Raw genomic sequence first — 25,982 nt, forward strand, 5'->3', positions numbered from 1 at the left:
AAGCTACAAAACTGACCTTCCTTTGAGCAGATTGAGTTTCTGGAGCATCGCATTTGTGGGGTCAATTAAACGCTCAAAATGGCCAGAAAAAGAGAACTTTCATCTGAAACTCGACAGTCTATTCTTGTTCTTAGAAATGAAGGCTATTCCACAAAATTGTTTGAACTTTTGAACGGTAGTGTATATATACTATATATATATATATATCGCATCATCTTTATGCCGATGATACGCATGTGTCCCTCTAAAAAAGAAGTGACATGAGTGTAAAATCACTTTTAAATTGTCTTGAGGACATAAAAGCATGGTTGGCGGTAAACTTTCTAAACTTAAATAAGAACAAGACGGAAATAATTGTATTTGACTCTAAAGTAAAACAGAATGCTCACCCCAGTGACCTGGACCCCCTAATGCCTTATTTCAAACCCAAAGGCACAAATCTTGGTTTTAAAGGAGCCAAAAGTAAAAATTAAGAAGTCCAGAGCTAAAGTCAAAGAGAAGTTTCTTAAGCGCAAAAATTGTGACTAAAGTGGTGAAGCAGCAACAATTAAAATACACTACTTTTTCAATTTTACCAGACACATTTGGTCTGGTAAAATTGGAGTCATTCTAGGAGTTGGATGTTGAAATTTTTCACTGTATCGAATGGGAAAGAAAATGAGTGGTATCGCACATCACTAATGAATACTGTATTATATGAATATTGCCATTTTTCTCCAGAGAACAGCAAGTTGTGCGAAAAGCACTGAAACAAATTGAACAAAGATCACATCCTGGAAATTGTGCATTTTAGCTTCATCCTGAAATATAATCTGCAAGCCAGTTATCCCAAACTTCTTGTGAGTAGAGCATATTCAAGGACAGAAACGTCAGCATGAGCACATTAAGCAATAAATAAAACGATCGATGCTCACCTTCTAAATAAATACAAAAGGTTTATAGAAAAAACAAAGACAAGATGAATGATAATAAAGTGCCGCTCGCTCAAAGTGAGCCGCTTTCCTCCTGCGGGAACATGAGGTCGTCACTGCTGATCCAGCGTTTGGGCTGAGCGGATGAGGAGCTGGCGTCGCCGGCGTCTTCAGTCGTTCTCTTTGGTTTGGTGGAGCTGCGGGGTCACACTTGCACGGGTCACACGCTTGGGCGGCTGACGCGGGAAGAGACGAACGTACCTGTTGTCACAGAAGTGGCTGAGCGTGTGAAGCAGGTCGCACGTGGAGGATGACAGGCTGGCTGCACGTCCAGCGCTGGGGGAGCTGATGGCGCTCTCTTCAGGTGACGTTTCAGCTGCAGTAAACAATATTCACCTTCATTAGGCTCACGGAAAACATGTGTAAAGATGAGTGAAAATGCATATGAAGTGGGATCAAGGGAGGCTCATCATAAAAAACTAACTCATAATGTTTACATACAATATATCCTTATATTAGTTAAAGTTAAAGTGCCACTGATTGTCACACGCACACTAGGTGTGGCGAAATTATTCTCTGCATTTGACCCATCACCCTTGATCACACCCTGCGAGGTGAGGGGAGCAGTGAGCAGCAGCGGTGGCCGCGCCCGGGAGTCATTTTTGGTGATTTAACCCCCAATTCCAACCCTTGATGCTGAGTGCCAAGCAGGGAGGTAATGAGTCCCATTTTTATAGTCTTTGGTATGACTCGGCCGGGGTTTGAACTCACAACCTACCGATCTCAGGGCGGACACTCTATTTGTCCACCTGTGCTTTACATTCATTTTCTGTATGTTACATTCTTCTGTTTGTTTTCTCCCTGTGTGTGGTACTTTAGTTCCTGTGCTTTGATTTTGTAGTTTTCACTTCTTGCCTGATTAGCAACCGGGACACACCTGTACCTGGTTGCCAATCAGGCTCCTATTTCATGTCCACATGTTGTTCCCTATCAAAGTGAATGTCTATTTACCTCAAAAAGAAGTTTTCTGTCTTGTGCACTTACCAGCTGCACTTGCCTGCTTTTGTTTTTTTCTACTCCCTTGTGAGTTTTTTGTTCATTTATCCTCTCCATGTGAGTGCGCCTTTTATTTGTATCAAATAATATTATTTTACTTACCGTCTGCCTACCGTGTTTGCATCCTTTGCGTCATACCGCTAAGCTAGTATGACTCCTATGGTTTTAAAACCACCTCTGAATGCGAGGGCTCAGTGATAATATAATAATTTATCAGTTCTCTTCATTGTTGTTTTTTTTATACATTGTGAATATTGTACATAACTAGAATTTGCAATTCCAGTTATGCAGTGCAAGCTGCCAAACCGCACGAGCCACTGATAAGCGTGAGTGGAAGTGATATGCTTGAATGTCCAGGGTGAGTGGAGCGTGTAGATGGTGGAAAGGTTCAAATCGGATAAGAAATGTTGGATATGAAGAGGTTTGTACAATGCCCATTCATTTTCAAAGGGGGAAAATTCATGGTAATTCCGGGTAATCAGAGAATTTTCAGAACCGGGAAACATGCTGATGTCCAGGGTGAGTGGAGTGTGTGGATGGTGGAAAGGTTCAAATCGGATGAGAAATGTGGGGTATGGAGAAGTTTGTATATTGCCCATTTTTTGTCCATGGGGAGAAATTCCTGGCGATTCGAAGAAAACCGGGAATTTGAGGAAATGGAAACATGTTTTTGCCGTCGATATCCAGGGTGAGTAGTGTGTGTGGATGGTTGAAAGGTTTGAATTGAGTAAAAACAAATGGTGGGGCAATTTGAGAAATGTGTGCATTGTAGAACTTTGAATTCCTGGAATTTTGTGAAAACTCTGAATTTGTACAAAAAAAGTAACTTTTGACGTCCCAATTAAGAGAAATGTTTTGATGGTGGAATGGTTGGAATTGGTTGAAAAAATTGACTGACAATTCTGGGACAAAAGGTTGAAAAATAAGGCTTTGGAAAACCTAATTTTTTTGACTTGGAAAATGGTAGTTTGCGTGTCCAAGATGAGTGGAAGGTGTTGAAAGTGGAACGGTTCTAATCGGTTGAAAAATGTGGGAACTGTGCAAGTTTTAAAAATGGCCTATTCATTTTTAGTGGGAAAAATGTCCCGGCAAATCAGGAATTCTGGGTAATTTTTGAAAAATGTTTTGGTTAGCTCATGACAGGACAACTTTGGTAACAAAACCAATGACATATTTTTGTATTGAATGCAAACAGAGAGAATATGTTTTTGGGGACAGGACAACTTTGGGAGCAAAAACAAGGACATATTTTTATATTGGATGTAAACACAGAGAAAGTTTTTGGGGACAAGACAACTTTGGGAGCAAAAACAATAATATATTTTTATATTGGATGTAAATAGGGCTGGGCGATATGGCCTTTTATTAATATTTCGATATTTTTAGGCCATGTCACGATACACGATATATATCTCGATATTTTGCTTTAGCCTTGAATGAACACTTGATGCATATAATCACAGCAGTATGATGATTCTGTGTCTACATTAAAACATTCTTGTTCATGCTGCATTAATATATGCTCATTTTAAACTTTCATGCAGAGAGGGAAATCACAACTAAGTCAATTTACCAAAACTGTATTTATTAAACAGTTATTAAGCAGTGGCACAAACATTCATGTCATTTCCAAAACAGAAAGTGCAAGATTGTCAGAGACATTTTAAAACAAGCTATGAGTGCACTTTTGTGCATGATATCACACAAGATATTTCAATAACTGTCAAATAAAAATGAGCTGCATAATAGGTTCCTGCGGACGTCATCTCCTTCTGTTGTTGACTTTTTTTTTTTTCATACGGTGTTGATCTGGAAATAGTTGCTTGAACATTTTGTTGGTGTGGCACCGGCCGGAGATGTTTACATGCAGAGTTTCAAGCCCTCCTCATTCTCTAGCGGGTGACTTTTCAAATGATGCTACATTAGCAGTGCTGCTACTTTTTGTAGCAACGCTTTTGCCGCATAAATGTTGAACATATTCTCGCTTGAAGCCAAACCACCGCCAGACGATGGACCCGGTGGTGGTTTTCTTGGGAATTAATTCTTCCTTCATTTGTTACCAGATTCGCACCTTCTTTCTCTCGTATTACCACCCGCACCTCACCGTTAGCATCACAGCTAACGTTACCATGTCGCTACTTCTCTGCACCGCGGGAGCGTGTGACGTTGCACACGTGACGTTGCACACGTGACGTTGCACACGTGACGTATGTAAGAAGGTGCGCTTGGTTTACGTCTCTGTGAGAAGAAGAGACAAGAAAGAGTGGGAAACGCATGTAGTGTAATGCCCGCAGCTAAAAGCAACTGCGTGAGAATGTATACTCGAATATCACGATATACCGTAATTTCCGGACTATAAGCCGCACCTGACTATAAGCCTTACCAGCTAAATTAAGGGAAAAATACAGACTGCTCCATATATAAGCCGCACCAGACTATAAGCCGCAGGGTTTTGATGTGTAATTACCGTAGTATATAGGGGTTCCTGCTACCACGGAGGGGATTGTCGGGACAGAGATGACTGTTTGGGAACGCAAAGCGTCCCATTTATTAACAATAAATCTTTCAATCATTTAATCAAACTTTCACATCTTTGATATGGCGAACAGCATTCGTGCAGAGTATAAATAATACAACGGTGCAAAGTAATACAAAGTGCTCGCCTGTACGTTATCAAAATAACCAGCCTACCGGTATATGAAAAGTCAGTCTTTAATCATTGTGTCATCGTCTTCCTCCTGCGTACTAAAACCACCGAAATCCTCTTCGTCGGTGTCGGAGAAGAACAGGCCGTAAATAAGCCGCACCGTTGTATAAGCCGCAGGGACCAGAACGAGGGGAAAAAGTAGCGGCTTATAGTCTGGAAATTACGGTAGTCATTTTCTTTATCGCACAGAGACAAACCCGCGATATATCGAGTATATCGATATATCGCCCAGCCCTTGATGTAAACACAATGTTTTTGGGGACAGGACAACTTTGGGAGCAAAAACAATGATATATTTTTATATTGGATATAAACACAGGATGTGTTTTTGGGGACAAGACAACTTTGGGAGCAAAAACCCAAATGATAATAAAAAGGGATGGGAATCAAAAAATGATTCTTGTTGAGACTCAGCTCCTAGGGTTTGGATCCCTAGGAATGGTTTGGCAGTTTTGTAAATGCACCTTTGGTTAGATGTTACCTTGTGCATTTCTTTTGTCCAAATGAAAGAAGACGATCAAAGTGTCTTATTCTTACTGTACGTCTGTCTATACAACTATTAAAAGGACAGTGTATTGTCTTTAAAGAAGAGTGAAAAGGAGACACTCACATATCTGAAAGGAACACTGTGACTTTGACCTGGTGGCCTTCTTGGAGTGGCCAAAGGGGTTGAAGTTTAAAAACTGGTGTTTGAGCCACACAGCACGATCTTCCTCAAAGGTCTTCCTCTGTGTGAGAACACAAAAACGCCTCAGGAAACAAAGCAGCTCATTCTGACACTTTGCCGTGCAATCACCTCTTGGCTCAGTCTAATTGCTGCCTCCGTGAAGTTCCTCCTCTCCCTCTCAAAGATCTTCCTCTCTTCCTGGAGCCTCTTCCACTCCTCGCGTAGACGATCTTTCCCTTGCGACATGTAACAGTCGCCCAGCATGACGGACGTCTCCTCATCGCACTGAGAGCTCAGCTGCTGCTAAGACAAAAAGACATTTACACTCTTGTTGGCATTGAAGTATTTTACACGCTTGAATTCATGTGTCATAGTTAGGGAGCAAGCCCGCATAGTGAAATCGCTGTCTTTTTTCTTCTATACTCCTTTTAGAAGCACGAAAAGTCCCCATATTTTGCATTCTCATCAGGTATGGCCAACAATTTTATATTTTGGGGGTCCCGAAAATGTCTAAATTGGCTCTCTCGCACCACCTTTGAAATGAGAACAAATCAGCCCCTCCTACCGGTTTCACTTATTGACATGAAAATCGCAGGAGACGTCCATCATGAAGGGAAGCACAAAAAAGTCTCAAGAACCCATACCTGAAAACAAAAAGAAAGTCGGCCATCTTGCTTTTTGTCATTTATTTTTCTTTGAAAAAAGGGGTCTTTGACCAAACGAGTCGCGGTAAAAATGACAGATACTACACATATAGGTGATGATAAAGTGAGAACAAATTTTACCTGAGCCATGAAATGTGGGCGTGGTATGGCGTCAAACTTGGTTTTTGGCCAATATTCGGTGAAAAAAAAGGGATCGTATTTTAACAAACTCCTCCTAGGGACTTTGACCAAATGAGTCTCGGTTAAGATGACAGATACTACACATAGAAGTGATGATAAAGTGAGAACACATTTTGCCTACGCCGTAAAATGTGGCCGTGGTATGGCGCCAAACTTTCCTCCGATGGTTTTTGTTCATTTTTCGGCTAAAAAAAAGGGGTCATATTTTAACAAACTCCTCATTGGGACTTTCACCAAATGGGTCGCGGTTAAAATGACAGATACTACACATAGAAGTGATGATAAATTGCGAACAAATGTTGCCTACGCCTTAAAATGTGGGCGTGGTATGGGGCCAAACATTCCTCCCATGGATTTTGGCCATTTTTCGGCTAAACAAAGGGGGTAGTATTTTAACAAACTCCTCCTAGGGACTTTGACCAAATGAGTCTCGGTTAAAATGACAGATACTATACATAGAAGTGATGATAAATTGCGAACAAATTTTGCCTATGCCGTAAAATGTGGGCGTGGTATGGCGCCAAACTTTCCTTCAATGTTTTTTGTTAATTTTTCGGCTAAAAAAAGGGGTCGTATTTGAACAAATTCCTTCTACGGACTTTGACCAAATGAGTCTCGGTTAAAATGACAGATACAACACATAGAAGTGGTGATAAAGTGAGAACAAATTTTGCCTATGCCATAAAATGTGGGCGCGGTATGGCGCCAAACTTTCCTTCGATGGTTTTTGGCCATTTTTCGGCTAAAAAAGGGGTAGTATTTTAACAAACTCCTCCTAGGGACTTTGACCAAATGGGTTGTGGTTAAAATGACAGATACTACACATATAGGCGTTGATAAATTGAGAACAAATGTTGCCTACGCCTTAAGATGTGGGCGTGGCATGCCGCCAAACTTTCCTCCGATGATTTGCCACCAAACACAAAACTCAGCTCCACAATCTCAGATCTTGGTCTTATTTGGTAGAAATGATGATGACACCTTAAAGTGCCGGATGGGTCAGTACCTGTTCCTACCTACTCGTAGTGGGCATAGCGTACCGGTGAAAACTGCTCTACGCTATCACCACTTTAACCGTGCACTTCAGGGCCGATACCGATTATTAGTAGTCAAGTAGTGGACATTCATTTGCAGGAAAAGTTAGCTAAACATGACTAGTATATGTCAATAAACAGCTGGACAAGGCGTTAAGTTGTTTTTTAAGAAACATCTGACCAGTAGTGACTTAGGGCCTGATTTACTAAGATCCAAATACCTCGCACTCAACAGCGTGTGCTATTAGTGGGCGTGTTGTGTCCGATCTACTAAAACTGCGTGTGCAATTGAAAAGTGGTGCAGACCCCCTTATTTAAATGAGGGTTTTGCGTGTACCGTATTTCTAGGAGTATAAGTCGCTCCGGTGTATAAGTCGCACCGGCCGAAAATGCATAATAAAGAAGGGAAAAAACACATATAAGTCGCACTGGAGTATAAGTCGCATTTTTGGGGGAAATTTATTTGATAAAACCCAACACCAAGAATAGACATTTGAAAGGCAATTTAAAATAAATAAAAGAATAGTGTACAACAGGCTGAATAAGTGTACGTTATATGAGGCATAAATAACCAACTGAGAACGTGCCTGGTATGTTAACGTAACATATTATGGTAAGAGTCATTCAAATAACTATAACATATAGAACATGCTATACGTTTACCAAACAATCTGTCACTCCTAATCGCTAAATCCCATGAAATCTTATACGTCTAGTCTCTTACGTGAATGAGCTAAATAATATTATTTGATATTTCACGCTAATGTGTTAATAATTTCACACATAAGTCGCTCCTGAGTATAAGTCGCACCCCCGGCCAAACTATGAAAAAAACTGCGACTTATAGTCCGAAAAATACGGTACTATATTGTATCGCCAGAGACACGCTTATTTGCCACACTATTATGTTATCATGCTCCTACCTACCTGTGGCGTTTTGCTGTTTTCAAACATGCCATCTACCACTTTTTAAAGGCAGTTCTGCAGTGCATCGACAATGAAACCGATTGGACAGAGGCTGCACTTACTCCTCTCAAGAAGCAAACAAATTCACATTTTTTTCCATATAGGAAATATTTAAATATAATATGTAAATGATAAATAATGATAAATGGGTTATACTTGTATAGCGCTTTTCTACCTTCAAGGTACTCAAAGCGCTTTGACAGTATTTCCACATTCACCCATTCACACACACATTTACACACTGATGGCGGGAGCTGCCATGCAAGGCGCTAACCAGCACCCATCAGGAGCAAGGGTGAAGTGTCTTGCCCAAGGACACAACGGATGTGACAAGGATGGTAGAAGGTGGGGATTGAACCCCAGTAACCAGCAACCCTCCGATTGCTGGCACGGCCACACTACCAACTTCGCCACGCCGTATGTACCCCGCCTTCCGCCCGTATGCAGCTGAGATAGGCACCCCCCGCAACCACGAAAGGGACAAGCGGTAGAAAATGGATGGACGGATATTCAATGTGAAAAAAACACGTCATTAAAAATCTATTTAAAAGGACACCAAAACACATAAACTGAATGTATTTTAATCAGCCTTTTGAGTCCTCTAGCACCTATAAAATTATAAAATAATGTTGCTGAAGAGACAATGTCGAAAATGTTTCATTTCTGACCGTGACCAAAATCCAGACCATTGCACAGCTCTTCCCCATAAGCACATGGAAGAATAGGGCCCTTACTGCTCCGACTTCCCTTAAAGAAAATGCAATGCAGTGTGTCACCTGAAGGAGGTGCTGCTGTGTCTGAATGTAGTCTTTGCACTGCTGCACTTCTTGCTTCAGTTTGTCCATTTCCTTTGACGAGTCCCGGGAAATGGCAGCACTGTTTTCGCTCTCGCCCGTGGATGATGCCCATGATCCTGAAAAACAGAAGCAAGTAAAAATAGCATTCCTTCTATCAATGTTCCCTCTCATTTCTCATGTATGTGAGCAAACAAAGTCTGAGCATTCAGTGGAGCAACATCAGACGTGCACACTGTGGCCATACCTGTCTCAAACCTGACATCATAACAATTGAAATGTCCAATTATTATAATCAAACGACAGCAGTCATTTTCCATGAGTTTATTTTCTAATATAAGTGATTTGGCCCACTTACAATGAAAATAACCCCCAAAAATGTTTTCACGAACTACAGCTGCGATCAAAAGTTTACATACACTTGTAAAGAACATAATGTCACGGCTGTCTTGAGTTTCCAATAATTTCTACAACTCTTATTTTTTTGTGATAGAGTGATTGGAGCACATACTTGTTGGTCACAAAACACATTCATGAAGTTTGGTTCTTTTATGAATTAATTATGAGTCTACTGAAAATGTGACCAAATCTGTTGGGTCAAAAGTATACATACAGCAATGTTAATATTTGGTTACATGTCCCTTGGCAAGTTTTACTGCAATAAGGCGCTTTTGGTAGCCATCCACAAGCTTCTGGCAAGCTTCTGATTGAGTTTTTGACCACTCCTCTTGACAAAGTTGGTGCAGTTCAGCTAAATTTGTTGGTTTTCAGCATTGTCCACACGTTTAAGTCAGGACTTTGGGAAGGCCATTCTAAAACCTTCATTCTAGCCTCATTATGTTTTTTACAAGTGTATGTAAACTTCTGATCGAGACTGTATGTACTAGTATATTACTACTTTGGAAACAATGTGTACCCTTTCAATGATTCCATTTAATTCCTTTAAATCATGTTGTACAATGTGTGTACAAAGTACAAAAGTGGATAATAACATTGGAGTTATCCAACCTTTTGTGTGGCCATAACGCCACATATAGATAGTGTGGTATTAGCGCTCTTGCCTTGCATCATTTACAGACCACTACAGTCGGACTACGGTCCCTTTGAAAACTGTCCAGGTGACAATTTCTTCATTTTGACTTTCTCATCTCACTCCATGCAAAGAAGCAAGCGCCAGACAAGCAAACGTGATCGTTGATACTGTCACCTGATTGGCTCTTGGCGTGTCACTCCCCTTTGTTCATGCAACCAACCTTGCTTTGCAAGTTCCGCTTTCTTCCCGCGAAGAAAAAATAATAATTATGGAACGACGAACGTTTTATCGAACACATTTTCTTCATGGTTTTATCGCTAGTCATAAACATATAAACCATACCATCCTGTATGTAAAGAGTCCTACAGTGTTTACAAACAATGTACTTACCTCGGCTGTCCAGCCTGTCAACGTGGCTCTTCAGTCGTCTCCACTGGCGTCGAACACTGCTGGTCAGCTTCTCCCGAGTGTGACCACTAAACAGCTCCACCGTATCCTTACTAGATTCAAAGGCTTCTTCTTCTTCCGAGTCCGCCTGCTATCCCCAAAAATATATCAGATATACTTGTGATGATGATGATTTGTTTTCCCACCTACTTCTATGGCACCGTCGTCATGCCGGTCTCCTTTCGCCGATGACTTCCTGGAAGTCAGGATGAGCGCCATGTCTTTTTTCATGTGCTTCAACACTTTCCTCAACTCGGCGTTTTCCAGCAGCAGGTCCCTCTGCCGACTCTCATAGTCCCCTAGCAGAGTCTTGTACATGTCCCCCTCATGCCTGCAGGAAATCATCCATGAGAAGCATACAAACATTGTATCATACACTATACAACAGCTGCACAACTCAATTGTTTTGAGGGCCACATTTCCAGAGAGCGAATGACCTCTCTGAATCTGCTGGTTTTTAGGAATCTGGTGCAAACATGTTAGTCTCTTTCAAGTTTTCTGAAATGAACTTGAACAGAACAGCCCTGCTATAGAAACTAAACTTAGATATAATCTAAGAGTCGCCTGTGTACAGCAGTTACTCTTTAATACCCACTGAAAGTATCTCAACACACAGCCATTATTGTCTAAATACAATGCAACATTGATTTACCAACTTTTCTATTTACAACATTTTAGATCCAGCCATGTCTCTGCGGATGCAAACGCCTGCAGGCAAGAAAGCAGGGTGAAACTCTGTTGGGTAGTCCGAGCCTTCTACTTCACTTGCTGTACAGAAGAAGTCATGTCTCAACACTCCAGCACCTTTTGACATGTGTTTCTATTTTGTTAACTCAAAAAGAGTCCCCAAAACTCAACCGACCAGCGTAGAAAGAAGGAGTAAAAAAAAGAAGACTATTTGCGAGTACATTAATGGCACTCACAAGCATGCCCACAGCACAGCACAGCAAGTAACCACATCAAGTTTTATTTGTGACAAAGCAGTTATTTTCTGGTGCCAGAACAGAAATATATCATAGGACATTATCTCTTCTCTTGTTCCAAAGCACTACCACACAAACACATACGGCTCTCCTCTCCCCATCCCTGTTCCTTTTCCCTCTGTCTGCTCCTTTCTCCACAGTTCTCTGCCGTTGTTAATGTGTGTATTTCACTTTTTCAAATGTTTATTATTATAGCAGTATGGTTGTTGAAGTGAAGGATTTTTGTGATTTTGTTCGTGAGAGGGCACCATAGTGACTTCTGTGTGTGTGCGCGTGTTGGCAGAACAGACCATAGCTAGTTGTTGTATTGACTTTTTATTACATAGACAGTTATATTTGTCTGATATACTGAACCGTATAGCACTTTATATTTTGTTCAAACTGTACTTTGAATGGACTTTTGTCGAGACTGGAACCCATTATTACTTTTTCTTATGGGGAACTCTACTTCACTATACACACTTTTCTATTTACAAATCATGTTTAAAAACCAATTAAGTTTGTAAATCGAGGTTCCACTGTAGCTGGCAACACAACTGTGGCACAAATTGTTTCCTTCAATGAACCGGAGCTCCCCAGTGCATGACAGCACTCATGCAGCCCCAAAGCATGACGCTCTCACCGCCATCCTAAACCATAATTACCTTGCTACTTGCTTGTATTGCCAGCTATTGGACACAAACGGCTGTTTGTTGACTCATTTTCAAACCAGCTGTACAGTGACTACTCTAAGGACCATTTTCCACAGTATTGTCCCTTGAGAAGACGCTGTATGTGTAGATAGTGCTGTAATAAAAGTGTTTGCTGAAATGTTTGACCTACTTTGCTTCCGTCTTTTCGGTCTTCCAAAGGCTTCTCTTGCCGTCAACTCTTCCCAGTTTGTTGGACACATCAATGGCTGAAAGAAAGGGAGCACATGAGGGAAAGAAAAACATGTTTTCTGGTTTCCCTACTTTAACTACAGGGGAGCTAACCTATTTTCTTCTCCTTCTTGTCGGCCAGAAGCTGATTCAGTCTCTCTTTCAGTTTGTTGAACTCGCGCTCTTTCCTCTTCATCTCATGATTATACTGGCTGGCCCGGCTGGAGACCATGTTCTGCAGTTTGTGGATCTGGAACACAAAATATCCATCTCAATTGCTGTGTTGCAATCACGTGACCGAGAGGCACTTCTGGTTTTCAGGCTACTGTTTCTTTGCCTGCATCAGTGCAGATTAGGGCGGCGCTGAGGCTACGTCTCATGAGGTGGCGTAAACTAGCCAATGATGTGGTCATGTGCAGCTCACGTGACGACGCCGTCTCCTTTGCTGGAAACATTTGAAAATTGGCGCAGGAAAACACTATCGATAGTTTAGCGGATAAACATCTTGAGGTTATTGCTTCAATGGAGAAAAGTGTACGACCTAAGTCGTCAAAAGTGTGGGAACACTTCACTTTAAAGACTTCAAAGATGAGCGTTTCCTGCAAAATGGCACGGAAGTACAACATTGCTTCAGGAGCACCTGAAGAAGAAACATGTTGGAGCCATGGATGAAGGGAAGAACTCACGGTACGTAACTTTTTAAGTCCATAGTGGCAACAAGCATTCATGAGTTCAGCTTTTTTGTGAGTAACGTTAGTTATGCCTTTGTTGCAACGCGGGGCTGATAATGTGTCTCCGGCACATTTGACTCCGTTTTGAGAGAGAAAACGCACGGTTACCAATTTCGAAATAAACGTAATGGACAGAAATATCTCAGGTTGGTTTCATAATGGATCAATGTAGCCGGGCTGATAAAGCTATATAAATCTATTTAGATTTGAGTGACGCTTTAGTATAACTAAACGTTATGAAGGTGCTGGAATATTTCATGCTATTATTCAGAGGCAGCCTAAAATGAATCCATTATTATTCACAACAGAAACGTGTACAAGATTCAGTTCTGATCTGATGAGTTACATTTCTGTGTTATTATTGGTGTATGCTGCACCACCAATGTCCAGAACATGGTGCCAATTTGCTGTTTTTTTTCAATAAAATACTGGAAAGGATAGAAATGTAGTTTGTCTCTTTTATAAGATTATTAATCGATTAATCGAAGTAATAATCGACAGATTAATCGATTATCAAATTAATCGTTAGTTGCAGCCCTACTCTTCACCCAAGAACAGAACAGAAATACCACATTTTCTGATCAAACTCTACACTCACTCTTCACTGGTTTTAATTCTACGCTCAAACAGTTTGACCACCGAGTCAATTAGGCCGCCAAGAAGAAAAAGGGATATTACTTCATTAGCAACACAGCAATTGACTACAACGATGGACTACAGCAAAGCTCTTCTGGTAAATTTCTACCATATGGATAATCCTTATGGATTATCCATATGGATAATCCGCTGATGTCACATGTTGGAAAATGTCACAAAAAGGGAGGAAGTATGAAAGAAGGCAAAATTGTTTTATAAGTATCTCCATGCTTTGATTTCACATTTTCAGGACTAGTACAGATCCCAAATACACAAAAACAGGTACCAATAAGAAATAAAAAAATGCATTTGCATAATAGGTCCCCTTTAATATTTAAACTTGTTTAGGGCGTATTGATAGAATGTATCAAAAACAAATATACAACTCGAGTGCTTTTTTATGAGAATGTCTATTGTTCGCGTTTTTCCACCATGGGCCGGTTAAACACGGAAGTAGGGCTGTACCTAACAATTATTTTGATAGTCGTTTAGTCAACGACTATCTTAACGATTAGTCGACTAGTCGGATAATAAAGCGTACACTTATTTAATGGCTCTAATTCTTCTATCGACTTTTAAATGCAGCTTTTGTTATTTTAGGTATGCGAACAACAAAGATGACTAACTCATAAATATTTATTTATACTGTAACTGTGCTGCTCATTCAGCTGTTACAAAAATTAAAATGACAATTCAAATGTTTCAATTACAAAGAAAGGAACGACAAAGTGCTAAAAAGAAAAAATAACCTTGTTTAAGTATTAAAAAATAGTTAATTATCAATAGCGCTATTTCTATTGGTATTTGTATTGCTCCATTTGTAGTGTAATAATGCTCATTGTCATTTCTGTATTATTTATTACGCTAAGTGCTTCTTTGCTATCACTTTTACCATCATATTTGTACATATTGTATTTGCTGATGTTGCTCTATTTTTGTTGTTGTGTTTGCTGTTGTTGTTTTTGTCTCTCTGTCTAATCCCCCTCTCGTCCCCACAATTTCCCCCTCTGTCTTCCTTTTTTTCTCTTTCTATCCGCTCCTGCTCCGGCCCAGCTGCACCAAATGATAATATAAATACATTTAATAAAGTCAAATACAAATAAGGCAACAAGAGAAGTATCCCACACTTCTCTTTTGTAATGTAAATCTGAACAGCCGATATGGGCATCTACATCAACTATATGATTCGCCTGAGAAGCTGGACAGGACAAAAAAATAAAAAATAAAATAAAATAAAAAACAGTTAAAATAGCAGCAAAGAAAACAAAACACGAACTCTAACTTCCTCAAAAAGAAAAAAATACATTTAGTGATGTTTAAAAAGCTGCACACTGATATTTTGATTATTGATTAACTCTTGGCAGTTTTATCACTCTAATAGACTCAATGAGTAGAATTATATATTTGATGCATTCTTAAAATGTTGGCTATTTAATAGATTGTATGTTTAATCTTATGATACCTCCGCATTGGTGCCTGTCTGCATCTGTGTGTGTGCGTGTGTGTGTGTTTCACGTCTGTTATTGTCTCTTATTTTAAAATATTGCAAATTGACGCTGCTTTTAAAAAGTACTTAAATTGATGTACACAAAGTTTAGCTGGCTGACTTTGGCAAAAATAATAAAGTTATTTTTCACACAACTTGTTAGCTAACGATCTTACCGAGGCTGAGACTGCATGTCTGACATCAGGTTTTTTCTTTAAATGCTGGCGTATCACAGATGTACTACCATCAAAGCAAAGTCTGCTTTGCAAAATGAGCAAGATAGTCATGATTTTAACAAGAATAAGAGGAAATGTTCTCACACTTGACACGTTGTTTACATGCGAGTGGCGGCGCGGAAAAAGACGGGTGATGATATCACGATTAGGGATGTCCTATAATGGCTTTTTGCCGATATCCGATATTCCGATATTGACCAAACCGATACCGATATCAACCGATACTGATATATACAGTCGTGGAATTAACACATTATTATGCCTAATTTGGACAACCGGGTATGGTGAAGAAAAGGTCCTTTTTAAAAAAAATAAAAAAATAAAATAAGACAAATAAATTACAAACATTTTCTTGAATAAAAAAGAAAGTAAAACAATATAAAAACAGTTACATAGAAACTAGTAATTAATTAAAATGAGTAAAGTTAACTGTTAAAGGTTAGTACTGTTAGTGGACCAGCAGCACGCACAATCATGTGTGCTTACGGACTGTATCCCTTGCAGACTGTATTGATATATAATGTAGGAACCAGAATATTAATAACAGAAATAAACAACCCTTTTGTGTGAATGAGTGTAAATGGGGGAGGGAGGTTTTTTGGGTTGTATCTTGTGTGTTTTATGTTGATTTAACAAAAAAAAAAAAAAAACAACAACAACAAAAAAAACGATACCGATAATTAAAAAAACGATACTGATAATTTCCGATATTACATTCTAAAGCATTTATCGGCCGATAATATCGGCCTGTCACGACTATTGTTGACAAATATAATTGTCAGCGACAAATGTTATTGTTGCCTTTTTGCAGCCCTACACGGAAGATAACTCTACCGTCAGTCTTACCTCTTCTTTTTCGTTTTTCAGGCAGTTCTGCAAGCTCTTCACTTTCAGCTGCAGTTGGCGTTCCCGCTCATGAAGTCCTGTGTTCTCTCTTTTGGAAACTTCCAGCTGCTCCTAGAAGAAGGTCAAGGATGTGGCCATGAAAATAGAGCGCAGGCGGAGAGAAAGGAGGCTGTACCTTAAGTCGCGTGCTGGTGAGCTGCAAAGAGTCCACGTTGTTGCTGGACTTCAGCTGCTCCACCTCCATGTTCTCCAGGGTTTGGAGGCCCCGGCGATGAAGCTGCACCAGCTCAAACATGCAGTTGAGCACCGACACAACGTTCATGTCCGGGTTCTGCCCTGACGGCGCCCAGACCGGGGGAAGGCCGAGCGATGACACCTCCTGAGGGGAGAGAGAGCAAATCTGACATTGCATGTAACTAGTCGGCAGTCTGCGCTATTTATCCAGTACCACTGCAAAGTAAGTCACCCCGGGGCCAAAGAAAGTTGCAAGTGCCAGCACTTTGATGAAGAAGGTGAAAAACACTATTGAATTCAAGAAAGAACTGACTTTCTCTCATTGCCATCTTCGAGTAGTCAATAAATCTAGCGAAATGATAATTTATTCATTTGGTTTGTCGTTTATGTGGATTTTCTACATGTACAACTATCATCATTGTGTTCATATTTGTGGGTGTCTCCAATGGATTATTGAATGTATTATATATTTTATTAATATAAAAATGGTTCCAGTTTTAATCTGACCTTTTGAAAGAAACTGCTGAGGAAGTAAACAAGGAACTGCTTCATTTAGTAGTAACTTAAGTCAGTTCTTCTGAAACGGTGGGGTGACCATGCTTTATCAGTATCATGCAGAATCCTGCTTCAAACCGCTTCCACAAGCTACAAAACCTGCTCATTGAAGCCATTAATCAAGACTTCCTCATTTTCATTTAAAACAATTGTTGAATATTGTTGAATATTGTTGAAATATTGTTGAATTGTTGAAATAAGGATTTGTTTTTACTTGCCATAACCTTCATTACCTTTGCCTTTTATTTACCTTCTATGACTGCCATTTACATTGTTTTACCATTTTTAATGTTATTTACCTTCCATTTAACTTCTTTCACCTTTTATTCACCTTTTCTGACTGTCATTTACATTGTATTACCTTTTTTTAATGTTATTTACTTTCTATTTAACTCGTTTTACCTTTTATTTACCTTCTCTGACTGCCATTTACATTGTTTTACCTCTTTTAACTTTTATTTACCTTCTATTTAACTCATTTTATTTACCTTCTGTGACAGCCATTTACGTTGTTTTACCTCTTTTAACTTTTGTTTACCTGCTATTTAACTCCTTTTACCTTTCATTTACCTTCTCTGACTGCCATTAACATTGTTTTACGTTTTTTAACTGTTATTTACCTCCTATTTAACTCATTTTACCTTGTAGTACCTCTTTTACCTTGTATTTACCTTTTTTGAGCGTCTATTTAATCATGAATTCCTCATTTTGGTTAAAAAAAAATTAGAACAAATTGTTTTATTCAATTTAGTTTTGTATAAAAAGTTTGATGCATCGTGCAGCTGACTTAATGTTGCTGATCAATTGGAATTGATGATCCTTTCCATTCTTCCATTTTCTACGGTTTGTTATTGATTGAGTTTATCTAATCTAGTACCAAATGGTTTAAGTCGGTCACAACATGTTTAATATAGTTTTAATAAGGATGTAACTCTTTCTTTTCAAATTTCAGGAAAATTGATGCACCTTAAAGCCCCAAAAGACCCCCAAAAAATGTTAATACAATTATTCTTTGTTGTAAGTTAATCTATCTTTCTTTCTTTTTTTAATTATTAAATGTTAATAGGGATACAATGTTATGCAGAGGTGTACTTATAACAATGATACTATTTGGAAATATTTATTTTTCCTAGGGTGGCTTAATAGAAAATAAATGAGAAGCACTGACTTAATTATTTATCTGGGATAATTTTTAACTCTCTTTTTTAAGTATTCTATATTTCAAATTTCATATTAAATGTTTTTATTCTTATTGTTTACTTGTGTACAGCTCCACTAATGGACATTGGAGTGTTACTTTCAATACAGCTCCACTAATGCAGTGGTCCCCAACCTTTTTGTAACTGCGGACCAGTCAACGCTTGAAAATTTGTCCCACAGACCGGGGTGTTGGGGGGAATAAAAATATATTTATTTTTTTTTGTCATTAAAAAATACAATCTTGTGTGCTTACGGACTGTATCCCTGCAGACTGTATTGATCTATATTGATGTATAATGTAGGAACCAGAAATATTAATAACAGAAAGAAACAACCCTTTTGTGCAAATGAGTGTGAATGAGTGTAAATGGGGGAGGGAGGTTTTTTGGGTTGGTGCACTAATTGTAAGTGTATCTTGTCTTTTTTATGTTGATTTAATAAATAAAAAATTTATTTATTTATTTATTTCTTGTGTGACCCAGTGCCAATCGATCCATGGACCGGTACCGGGCCGTGGCCCGGTGGTTGGGGACCACTGCACTAATGGACATTGGAGTGTTACTTTCAAAGGCAAAATTAAAGTATTGCTAGAAACATAATTTTATATGGGACTTTATTGTATTACATGTATAGTACATGTTCCAAAAAGAAAAAAGCATAAAACACCACCAGAATTAGAGATATTACAAGTCAAAGTGATGAAGCTTAGTGTTACGCTCATGACTTGGTGTAACTAAACATTACCTTATAAGATGAAGGCAATTGCTTTTTACTGATATTTGAAATGTATTCAATGTTTATAAATGAATATTTCAATATACTAAATGTAAAAAAGGGAATAAATATTCAAAATAAGATCATTAAATGAAATCTAGTTTGGTTACGCCATCATGAGCGCAACACAGGGTTGTAAAAGTTTCAACTACAATTCTAAATAAGATGTCAAAAGCAAACTGAAATCAAATGCACACATCTTAAAGATTGATCAATACCTATTTAAATTTAGTAATACATAAATATGATGATTTATCAAAATATAAAATAAATATACCTGAACAGAACGCTCATGATGGTTACACCAAAAAGTAACGCTATGAATCGTTTTTCCAAGTTTTTGGGGCAATTTTATGCTATTTCCAAGCATCTCCTTTTTATTATCGTTGATTTTAAATGGTCAAACTAATGCTTATTATATATGCATGCCCTAGTAAACAAAAAAAAGTCATATTTATTTTGATTGTTACATTTTGAAGTATATTTGTGCAGGTGGGTGCGAATGTACCCATTACCAGAGCTGTACACTTAGTCATGTGTACTTGCCTTTTTATTTTATCACCACAGGCTAGTTTTGTGTTTTTTTACTGCGATATTTAAGAGTTGTTTTATTTCTAACAATAATATAGGTATATAATAATTTCAGTAAAACGAACATCACTGCATCATCTTGATAACCTCGTCTCTGCCTGTTAGAAGAACATGTAACCAGACAAATGATGTGAATGAACTGTGCTTCTCCCTACTCCCTTTCCAACAGCATGACACCTGAACAACCCACCTGATTGATGTGCGACACACATTCCTGCACGTTGTTCTCAGTGCAGAAGTTGGAGAGCCTGCAGGACGACTTCTTCTGCAGCAATGATGGCTCCAAGGGGCCCATCATGCGGGGCCTTCCACATTCCACAGAGATGCTCTGAACGTCCTTAACTTCCCAGGAAGCAAAGTCTGTTAAACAGTGACGTGAAATATCCACAACACATCGCTATGCTCTAATGTCCATTCTCAAATCAAAATATGGATACTTTTGATACTTTAGTTCCGGGTTGATGTCACGTTATCGATGGGAAAATGAGTTTTTAGACAATAGGATTTGCCTGAGCGGCTAGGAGACAGAGAGTAACGAGCGGTAGAAAATTGATTATAAAGGACAGATTTTTAAAAATAATAATAATTATAATTTTTTTTAACTTGGGACTTTTTTGGATGCTGGCGGGCCGTAGTTTGGGGACACCTGCCTTATACCCTTTATTCACTTTATATTTGACTTATTTTAACAGCATATATACATAGTAGAACAGTACATAACTACAACCTTTTTTGACCTTTATTTAAGTCTTTTACCTTTCATTTACTATGTTTGGCCTTTATTTACCTTTTTTGCCCTTTTATATCATTATTCTAACTTCTACATTCCTTCTTTTACACTTTATTTACATTATTTTACCATTTATTCACTTATTTTACATTACTTTGACCTTCTTCTACCTTTTATTTACTTATTTTGAGAGGAGCCAAATGAGGTGGTTCGGGCATCTGGTCAGGATGCCACCCGAACGCCTCCCTAGGAAGGTGTTTAGGGCACGTCCGACCGGTAGGAGGCCACGGGGAAGACCCAGGACACGTTGGGAAGACTATGTCTCCCGGCTGGCCTGGGAACGCCTCTGGATCCCCCGGGAGGAGCTGGACGAAGTGGCCGGGGAGAGGGAAGTCTGGGCTTCTCTGCTTAGGCTGCTGCCCCCGCGACCCGACCTCGGATAAGCGGAAGAAGATGGATGGATGGACTTTACATTTACCTTCTATGTACCTTTTATTTAGCCTTATTTTACCTTTTAATTATTTTATTTTCTATATTTCTTCTATTACCTTTTATTTACATTATTTAACCTTTTATTTACTTTCTTTTATCTTCCATTTACATATTATTTTTTATACTTTTTTTCACCTTCTTTTACCTTTAATTCACTTCTATCAACTTATATTTACCTTTTACCATCTTTTACCTTATGTTTAACTTGTTTTACCTTTTTTTTGTGGTCTGGATTTTATAACGTTTTATATGAATTGAAGCATTTTCGAAACAAATTAATCGATTAAGTGTTGCAGATTACTGCTGTCATACACGCACGCACGCACGCACGCACGCACGCACGCACGCACGCACGCACGCACGCACGCACACACACACACACACACACACACACACACACACACACACACACACACACACACACACACACACACACACACACACACACACACACACACACACACACACACACACACACACACACACACACACACGTGGTGCGAATAGAGCAGCATGGATAGACTGTGTGTTGGATGTGTTCCATGTTAAAAAGCAAAAGAGGCGAATGCTACCCACTATTACTATTATTATTAATGTTATTAATTTTGAAGGGTGTAACTCACCCGAGGAGGACTCCGGCATTGTTGCAGTGCAGCCTCCTGTGTGTGGAAGGTGCACACAAGTCAACACGTCCTGAAATAGAGCATGGGATTAGCAAGACGTAGACAAATGACAAGCATGTTTCATGGAGCCACAAACACTCCAATTCAAGGAGCAGATTCAAATTCACCACCTAGATCGTGAAAAATGAAATACACTTCTTGGAATGTTTGTTTTCTGTGAAGGAGCCTTAAAATGTTTATTTTATAAATATTACTATTTTCATATTTTATAGATATTTGACTATTTCAAGAGATGAATATCTATTATAGCAACATATTGATTGTAATGAAACTGTAAAGCAAAATTGTAATTGTACATTTGATGGTTTAAAACTGTGACTGATGTACAAATATTTGGTAGAAAGTTGGTCATTTTGTTGCTCTTTGTGATGCTATGTGACAGAATAAGAAAAATAAAAACAAAACATTTATATTTCTAGGATGGAATGTTGTGGCAAAACTTTTGTCTAACAATGTTAGTCTAAGTAACAGTCCTCATGTGATTTATGCTGCGTTGCTTCTCTTCAATTCCTCTGGCCCTGCGGAGCTAGCTCTGCCTGGTTCTTCTTACATCCTCTCCCACACAGCCCAAGAACATGAGACCAGGACTGTTGTGATGCTAGAGATCACTATTTTATATTGTTCTTGTCTTTTGGTCAAATTGGTTTACTTTGTGATTGATGCTGTATTACTGCCTTTCCCAATGTTGAACCAAAACATTCCTGTTCACAATCAGATTGAGTCTGTATTTTGCTCATCATCCCTCCTTCCTCCTAAGGATGGCACACTTCACCCAACCCCTCCTCTCTCTCTGTTCTCACATTCCCAAAGTGGCTATGAAGATCTGGAAGTTTCTTTGTCTCTCGCTTTTGTTCTTCCCTCTAAGCAGCGTAGACATGCTTCTCTGCGGACAAAGCGCTATGTAAAGCTAATCCATGATTGTTATTATTATGAATCGGAAAACCTTCTAAAACACCATTTTAACAATAAAATGGCACAAATACATCAAATAATAGTAATAAATCCACTGAAATGACTTTGGTGGAGGTCTGTTGTAACAGAACTAGCGTTTTTATTTAACGATTACGGCATGAGTCTTGGTGTTTTATGCGAGCATTGTCGCTTTGCAGGGTGACTCCTCCTCCTCCAATTTATCTCAATGCTCTTATCGTCAGCTAATCCGGCTAATCCCAGACTGGCAGTATGCTCAGTTGTCCTCACAACAACACAATACCATGATTTTGTGTGTTTTACTTTTGGATCATGACTATTTGATGAGCGTGGTTCTACAAAGTGCGCCACATTCTAAAAATACTCTTAGAAAACAAAATATAAAAGTGGAATAATAGAGCAAACAGGTGAATGTTATTCTCATGTTATTCTATTCTGTGTTATATGTTGCACGATTGCGACAAGTAAAATTCCTAGTTTGTGAACCCGTTCTCAAACAATGGCAATAAAAACTCTTCTGATTCTGAAATGTAAGGAGAAAGGTTGCAATGTTGACTCTAATAACACAAAGCTGCTATGTTGTTTTATTCTAAAACTGTCATTGCTCAACAAATAATCATGAATCAAAATCAATGATGTTTGAAGTTTGAAAAATGGCCAATTCATTTTGAATGGGAAAAATGTACCGGAAAACCTGGAATTCTGGGAAATCTGGGAATTTGTCAAGGGAAAGCCCGCGAATCCCGAATAGGCTGAACAGTTTGAAGTTGGAGCGGTTTGAATCGGGTGAAAAATGTGGAAGGTAGAACGCGCCAAAATCGATTAAAAATAAATAGATGAATTTTGGTGTAGAAAACTTTGGAGCATTCACACAATTAAATCGTATACGACTTATTTTTTAAAAATTTTATGACTGAGACCCTTCCGGGTACCCAGACCAACTTAAGGGGAGCCCTAGAGGTTTTAAAAAAACAAAAAACTACTTTAATTAGTCAGTGGAACAAGTCTGGACAGTGCTGTTCTAGAAGCTTCTCCGTGTGTAAAATGCCTTGAAAGTTGGGATTTTGGCGCCATTTCAATTCAGACGCTAGTCCAGACCTGGGCAAATTAAGGCCTGGGGGCCACATGCGGCCCGTTAAGCTTTTCAATCTGGCCCGCCGGACATTCCCAAATATATTTTTTAGATCTTTAAGATGGAAACTGTAGCTGCCATTATGATGTGCAGTGATGTTTTCTAATGACCGTAAGTCTTGAACTCTACAAAGTATTTCAATGGTTGGGATCTGCGCTTTTGGATGATATACCAGTTACTTTGGTAATCTAATTAGTTACTATGGTCATCTAATTAGTTACTATGGTAATCTACGTCACAGCAGCTCAGACGAGGCACCAAGCAGTGTGGGCGGGAAGCGTTTCCACAGACGTGGAAGGAGATTTTCACAAGAAAGTTCTAAAGCTTAGTGATTGATCAGATATATCAGATTGTAGGTGGGTTTATTTTGTAACCTTCATGTTCATATTTCACTGTTTGTTGCATTTTTGTTGCGTTTCACTTGATTGTAAAATATGTCGATCGAAAGGGGGTGTGACCATACTTGCCAACCTTGAGACCTCCAATATTGGGAGGTGGGGGGTAGGGGGTGGGAGCTTGGTCGGGGGTGGGGGTGGTGTTTGGGGGTGGGGGGTGTGGTTATTTACAGCTAGAATTCACCAACTCGAGTATTTCATATATATTTCATATATATATATATATATATATATATATATATATATATATATATATATATATATATATATATATATATATATATATATGTATGAAATACCTTACTTTCAGTGAATTCTAGCTATATATATATATATATATATATATATATATATATATATATATATATATATATATATATATATATATATATATATATATTTGTTTTATTTACATAAAAGAAATACTTGAATTTCAGTGTTCCGATGGCTATCCATTAGATGGCAGTATTGTCCTGTTTAACTTCTCCGTTCATGATGAGTATATCATTTCGGCCACCGTGTTCAATGGAGAAGTCTGTTCTACATATTTACAGGCAACATACACCTTCCCCTTCGAACTGTCCTGGATGAACTGAAATTCTTGTTTCCATTCGTTTTGGAACTTGCAAGCGTATTTCTTCATCTTGCTCGTCGACGGCGTTGCCATGTCTGTAACTTCCTCATTCTTCTGCTTCGTCTCCTTGGTGTGTGCGCAGTTGTGCATTCTACTCTCTAAAAGCCCTAGATGTTATGACGTCATTGGGCAGGCAAGCTGTTTATATTGTGGGACAGCGGACGTGAGAACAGGCTGTCCCCACTCAGTCTCAGGTCCGCATTGAGCTGGAGGGGGCGTGGCCTCCAGCTCCGGCTGAATACCGGGAGTTTGTCGGGAGAAAATCTCTGCCGGGAGGTTGTCGGAAGAGGCGCTAAATACCGGGATTCTCCCGCTAAAAACGGGAGGGTTGGCAAGTATGTGTGACATTCATATTGTCAATATTCAGTGTTTTATCGTTCATAGAAACATGTAAAATTCCATTACGTTTTTTAAGGCGGTCTGTCATAACGTTTTTAGCATTCAAGCAGACATTATTGTGAGGTTTTGTATTAGTGTTCCTAAAAATAGATATACCGGCCCCCAGACACATTTTTGTCTCTAAATGTGGCCCCCCGAGTCAAAATAATTGCCCAGGCCTGCGCTAGTCCCTCTCGGCCACCGTACAAAAGGGTCACAATGTGAAAGTACATGAAAATGTGACAATTCAAGTAGCATTACCTCGCAGGTCAGGTGAGATGTGTCGACTGTAAATGTACTATCGGATGAAGAGAAAGCTAATAAAAAAACAACAACTTTTAGGCTAGCTGACGTTTAAGGAAGGAGTAGCCAACGCATTACGCATTAGTTGTGTGTCATGAATCATGACGTGGTTGATGCAATGAAGCAATAAAGGTGAGGTAACGACTTACCTTGTCGGAATCATCACAAATTGTGTCGACTGAAAACTTTTACCAGAGCAAGAAAAAATAGGAGATTTTGAGGGAGCGGTTGGCAGCTTCACCTTCGAGTCGACCCACCGCTACTATTATGAGCCTAGTGCGGTATTTACTTTTGAGTAAAACCTTTTAAACGTGCAAAACAGGAATTTTATACTGAAAAAAATGTCATTTTCTTGCCCTCGACTCTACCGGCTTCGTGTCAGGAGGTCGTCAGCGCCATTATCCAAACAACACGAGACGCAGCCGCACACACAAAGCAAGCGACGCGCTGATTGGCCGCCACGTCGCCTAGCAACCAACAACAAAGCATTTCATTGGTTTCTGGATTTACCCGGATTCATTTTCAAAATAAGCATTTTAATGTAAACCACGTGTGCGTGTAAAACTGCACACAATGACCGCGTACGGATTAAGGTGGCATCATTTCAATAAATACGTGTATTTTATACATTGTGTTAAAAGAATACACATGGTTCAGGCATCTATGTACTTTGAAGGAGGATTAATTAAACGGATACACTGTTCAGAGAACAA

General features: G+C 39.0%; 1 protein-coding gene across 5 annotated transcripts; it reads right to left on the reverse strand.

Moving 5' to 3' along the window:
* Positions 1–248: 248 nt before the first annotated feature.
* On the reverse strand, positions 249–25,689 carry LOC133634848 (afadin- and alpha-actinin-binding protein-like). 5 transcript variants are annotated; one of them, XM_062027495.1, is made up of 14 exons: positions 25,419–25,689; positions 21,438–21,507; positions 19,783–19,934; positions 16,414–16,617; positions 16,239–16,349; positions 12,418–12,553; positions 12,266–12,341; positions 10,611–10,791; positions 10,404–10,548; positions 8,963–9,099; positions 5,471–5,644; positions 5,285–5,402; positions 1,173–1,287; positions 249–1,108 (listed from the first exon to the last, which is right to left on the reverse strand). In XM_062027495.1, exons 2-14 carry the CDS (start codon positions 21,454–21,456, stop codon positions 985–987), a joined length of 1,692 nt encoding a protein of 563 aa, XP_061883479.1. In that variant the 5' UTR covers positions 21,457–21,507; positions 25,419–25,689; the 3' UTR covers positions 249–984. The 5 variants fall into 5 exon arrangements, with proteins under 5 accessions (XP_061883479.1, XP_061883478.1, XP_061883477.1 ...); XM_062027494.1 differs by lacking the exon at positions 25,419–25,689 and adding an exon at positions 25,228–25,296 and having other exon boundaries at positions 250–1,108; positions 10,404–10,551; XM_062027493.1 differs by having other exon boundaries at positions 251–1,108; positions 10,404–10,551.
* Between the last annotated feature and the right edge of the window lie 293 nt (positions 25,690–25,982).

This window comes from Entelurus aequoreus, linkage group LG19 (genome assembly GCF_033978785.1).
Source record: "Entelurus aequoreus isolate RoL-2023_Sb linkage group LG19, RoL_Eaeq_v1.1, whole genome shotgun sequence".
Lineage (NCBI taxonomy): Eukaryota > Metazoa > Chordata > Actinopteri > Syngnathiformes > Syngnathidae > Entelurus > Entelurus aequoreus.

Coding starts and splice junctions, on each gene's coding strand:
- LOC133634848 (XM_062027494.1), bottom strand. Junction 16,618..19,782: donor GTGTGTCGCACATCAATCAG/GTGGGTTGTTCA, acceptor CTCTCCCCTCAG/GAGGTGTCATCGCTCGGCCT. Junction 1,109..1,172: donor AGCCACTTCTGTGACAACAG/GTACGTTCGTCT, acceptor GTGACCCCGCAG/CTCCACCAAACCAAAGAGAA.